A 4668-nucleotide genomic window follows, 5' to 3' on the forward strand; every position below is an offset into this window, starting at 1 on the left:
GGTCTCGAACTCCTGACCTCCAGTGATCCACCCGCCTCGGCCTCCCAGAGTGCTAGGATTACAGGCGTGAGCCACCGCGCCCGGCCGATAATAGAATAAATTTGATTGACTAGTAGCATTAAACCTAATTTAGATGGTTTTTAGATTACTCTTGAATGCCTTTCTGGAACAGAAAACAATTTTTTTAAACAAATGAGATGATTTTTTATTATATAAATCCAGCCTTTAACTCTGTAGGAAAGCGCTCAAAGTGCAAATTTATAATTTAGGAAGATATAATTAAATACTGAACCTTAAATTAGAGGATTGTATTAATTTATTATTCATTCAAACAATATTTCTTGGGTCCCTACTATGGATCATGGTATCTATGCTCTGCACTGAGAATCTAATGGTAAACATCTACATTCCAGATGGGAAATAAATAAATACAAATGGAAACGTATATTTATATAAAACTTGTGAAAAAAGTCTATGGAGAAAAATGCTTAGTAATATGAACCACTAAAATAACGGCAGGGATGGGGATGGTGTTGAAACTGATATAATCCGAGAACTCAGGAAAAGTTTCTCTTGTGACTAAATTTGGATGAAAATCCAACAGAGAATGAATAATTATAAAATGGGCAATGTGCTTGTGTTGACATAGCCAAGAGAAATTGAGACAGTACTTTAGGTAGAGGGAACAGATTATGAAAACCTATGATAAGAGTAAGCAATAACATTAGAAGTTTCTCTGTGTGTATGTGTGCTTGTGTGTGTTTGTACATATACATATACTTATATACACCTTCAAATCAATCTAGTGGGAATCCAGTTAAAACTTTTTTGACTCATTTGTACTTGTTAAAATTTGAACTGGCCACTGAGGAAGACAGGACATTATCTTTCAAAATAATCATACAATAAGTAAGGAGAATGTCTCAACATTTTCAGATGTGGTATTCCTAAAAGAAGCTAGAAGGCAATAGGAGGATGCTTTGTGTGTCCTCTAATTTTTTCATTCTGATATTATACCTCTACTCCTGTTCAATGAGTCATTGAATGTGGGCTGCCCCCATGAACGGGGAATGACTTGGAGAAGACAGCAGTATCTCCCCCTAAATGTAACATAGAGAAAGTAAAGATGGTTTTGACAATTGATTTTGGCTGTGAGAGGCAAAAAAGCAAGAGCTCCTACATTATTTATGTTTCTCAGATTATTCTGAGATTCAGGATGTATCTGTCTGTGCATTTTAAGTAAACATATGCTCTCACTTGTGTTTACTTGTAATACAGACCAGATGCTTCAGGTGGTGAAAATCAAACAATCGGAAATGAACAAGTTGGAAACTTCCAGGACAAAAAAAAGAATAAAAATTAGATAGAATGAGGAAGAGGAACTAGAACGAGGAAGATGAGCTGGAAGTAACAAGGCAGAATAATGGTGGCAAATGCTGTCATAACTTAAGCCTATGTCTCAGTAACCCCAAAACAAAGGGCCGGAAAAACCCTTCCTCCAGAGCTGCTGTTAGGAAACTGAACTATACAGAAGTCTTCTGTTCCTCAACGATGCACATTCCTTAGAGAGGGATTTCTCAGACCATTCATTTTGAAAATGCAATGATTTTTATATTTCTTAATTTAATTAATGGGTTCTTTAAATCTGGATTGTATTGGACCACCCATTAACTCTGTGGCCTGTGATTGACTGAAATGGAAGACCTTTTGCAAGCTGTAATGTCTCCCACTTGCAGTATGGTTGGTGTGCTTGCTTTGAAGTAGTCTTCATCCTTAAAATGGATTTCTTGCAGTGGTATATAAAAGAAAAAGGTGAAAAGTCCACACTTCCCACACGAACCTTCCTTACCCCCCCAACCCCCGACTCTGGGCAGTGGCAGGGAAGTAGCAGTCAAGGATGACAACTTGATTCTTGCATTTTGAGACAATCTCAATTGACTCTTGCTTGCTTTGACAACCATTTGAAAATCTATGGGATGCAGAGTGTTAAATTTCAGTTTTAGTTGCATTTATATGAAAAGATTTGAAAAAGTTCCTCTCTCTCCTGTTTTTGAACCAGACTAGACAGAGGAGGGAAGCACAGGGAGGTAGAGACCTGGACGCATTCCTGGGTCATTCCCTCCTAGCTTGCCTGAGCCAAGCACTCTGTACATCTCCCTGTCCACATCTGGCAAATAAGGGTCTTAAGCCTGATTACCTTGAAGATAACCTTCAGCTCTAAAACTTTTCTAGTATCTGAATTTTAAGTAACTGCATAGCTAATTCAAAGAGCTACTTTAATATAGTTCCATAAAAATGAGAAATACAGTTTTGGCTTTGAAAAATGTAATATATTTCAAGCTGCCATTGAAAAAACATCTAATGAAAGTTTACATACTAAACACTATTTCAACAGAGAGTGGTATTACTTAACAGAATAGAATTAATAGAATTCTATTTAATAATTTAATTAATAAAATTCTATTCTAATTAATAGAATAGCTACCAGCTAATTTAAATTAATTATAAGGAATGTTTCTCTAATTTTTTTTCTTTCTGGATCTTTAGAATAAACTATGAAATCTGAATATTTTGCTTTGGGATCTTCCTAAGTATCAGTAATTTTAGTGGAAGTCTTGAAACTAATAGCTAAACATTTCTCTCTGTCAGAAATTTCTATTAAATCCATAGCCAATTAGCCATATTAGGGAAAGGTGGCTTACACTAGAAGAAAATAATAATCAAAAGTCCTAAATGTTATTCAATTACCCCCCAATAAACTGGCAAGCTTTTGGCATTGTCTTTAGCTGTACCTTAACACATATATTAATACTTTTATATCAGAGTGACTTTTAGAAGGAAGTTTTCAGCTCTGTAATTAGCAATTCACAATGGAAGCTTTGACACTTAATTACAGCATTGCTAAGACAATAATAATATGAGAAATACTGAAGTTGAATGCAGTATTTCTTGACACACCTCTGACTACTTTCTTATTGGCTGGGAAACAATTATATATGACTAGTAAATAATCCATACAGAAATGAATATGTATGTACAACCACATTCATTTACAACAGGTACTTCTAGTCAGGCCAAGTTCAGTCACTGCTGCTGCTTTGGACTAAAATGTTATGGGCAGCAGCTGGGGAGAACATCATCAGAGACTGCTCTAGACTCAATGACCCCTCCACGTTCTGCAGCTTGAGCATCTTCTACCATTTCAGATTGGACCAGTCTTCAAAGTAAAGGTGATGGCATTTTATCCCCTGCAAATTGCTGGGTTGGTTCTTGGGTTCCTTGGCATGGTGGGGACTCTTGCCACAACCCTTCTACCTCAGTGGAGAGTATCAGCTTTTGTTGGCAGCAACATTATTGTCTTTGAAAGGCTCTGGGAAGGGCTCTGGATGAACTGCATCCGACAAGCCAAGATCAGGTTGCAGTGCAAGTTCTATAGTTCCTTGTTGGCTCTCCCACCTGCCCTGGAAACAGCCCGAGCACTCATGTGTGTGGCCGTTGCTCTCTCCTTGATTGCACTCCTTATTGGCATCTCTGGCATGAAGCAGGTCCAGTGCACAGGCTCTAACAAGAGGGTCAAAGCATACCTTCTGGGGACTTCAGGAGTCCTCTTCATCCTGACGGGCATCTTCGTTCTGATTCCAGTGTGCTGGACAGCCAACATCATCATCAGGGATTTCTATGACCCAGCCATCCACGTAGGTCAGAAGAGAGAGCTGGGAGCAGCACTTTTCCTCGGCTGGGCAAGTGTTGCTGTCCTCTTCATCGGAGGGGGTCTGCTGTGTGGGTTCTGCTGCTGCAACAGAAAGAAGCAAAGGTACAGATATCCAGCCCCTGGATACCATGTGCCACACACAGATAAACGAAGGAACCTGACGATGCTTAGCAAGACCTCCACCAGCTATGTCTAATACCTGCTTTCGGCTCCCATGATGGATTACGGTCAATGTGTTTTATAAAGTCCTGCCAGAAACTGTAAGTACATTAGGCAGGAAAACTTGCTTTATAGCTAGATCTAAATTGAGATGAAAATTTCAATTTTTCACCTATGGTAATAATGGAAGTGACTTACTTGGACTTTCTGACCTCATGTGTATTCAATGCGTGTACTATCATTGGACTCAGTCCCCATTCTAATTTTCATAGTGAAGATCAAGTATGCTTGCAGTCATTAGCAGATGTACAATGTTGGACTACTGTTTTTTTTTTTACCATTATATATTATCTGATAATGTCTAAAAATGCAATTGGTAATCCATAGCAATAATGCATAAGCATTTTCTAAAAGATAGCCTGTTATATTTCCTCCAAATTATTTCTCATACTATCTAGTAACAACTAAATGGTGACTTTATTTTTAGTGATTATACTGGAAAATTGTAGAGACATCAAATAATGATTTTTAGTTGAATTTATCAAAATATGAAAATGGCCATTCAAGGAAAATGTTATTCCTTTAGGAAACTCAAACTAAAAATTAAACACTTTTAGGGAAAAGAGAGCTTTGATTTCTCTTAGAACATTTAAGAAGATGGATCTTAAGGTCTCTATTTTATACAGTTAAACTTACTTAGAAGTATATATCTAGAGGAACATAATTTATAAATGAAAAATAATATGCTGTTGTATACTATGATTTGTACCTACAAGCAAATAGAAATATCTATCTTG

At 37.2% G+C, this 4668-nt stretch overlaps 1 protein-coding gene across 1 annotated transcript; it reads left to right on the top strand.

Annotated features, from left to right (window-relative positions):
- The first annotated feature begins 3044 nt into the window (after positions 1–3044).
- Positions 3045–4284, top strand: CLDN17 (claudin 17). Its single transcript, XM_069472387.1, has one exon. It carries the CDS (start codon positions 3234–3236, stop codon positions 3906–3908), a length of 675 nt encoding a protein of 224 aa, XP_069328488.1. The 5' UTR covers positions 3045–3233; the 3' UTR covers positions 3909–4284.
- Positions 4285–4668: the final 384 nt, after the last annotated feature.

Source organism: Eulemur rufifrons, chromosome 7 (genome assembly GCF_041146395.1).
Source record: "Eulemur rufifrons isolate Redbay chromosome 7, OSU_ERuf_1, whole genome shotgun sequence".
Classification (NCBI taxonomy): Eukaryota; Metazoa; Chordata; class Mammalia; order Primates; family Lemuridae; genus Eulemur; species Eulemur rufifrons.

What these genes read in the sequence shown, in the direction of transcription:
- CLDN17 (XM_069472387.1), top strand. Translation starts at nt 3,234, where the DNA reads ATGGCATTTTATCCCCTGCAAATTGCTGGGTTGGTTCTTGGGTTCCTT.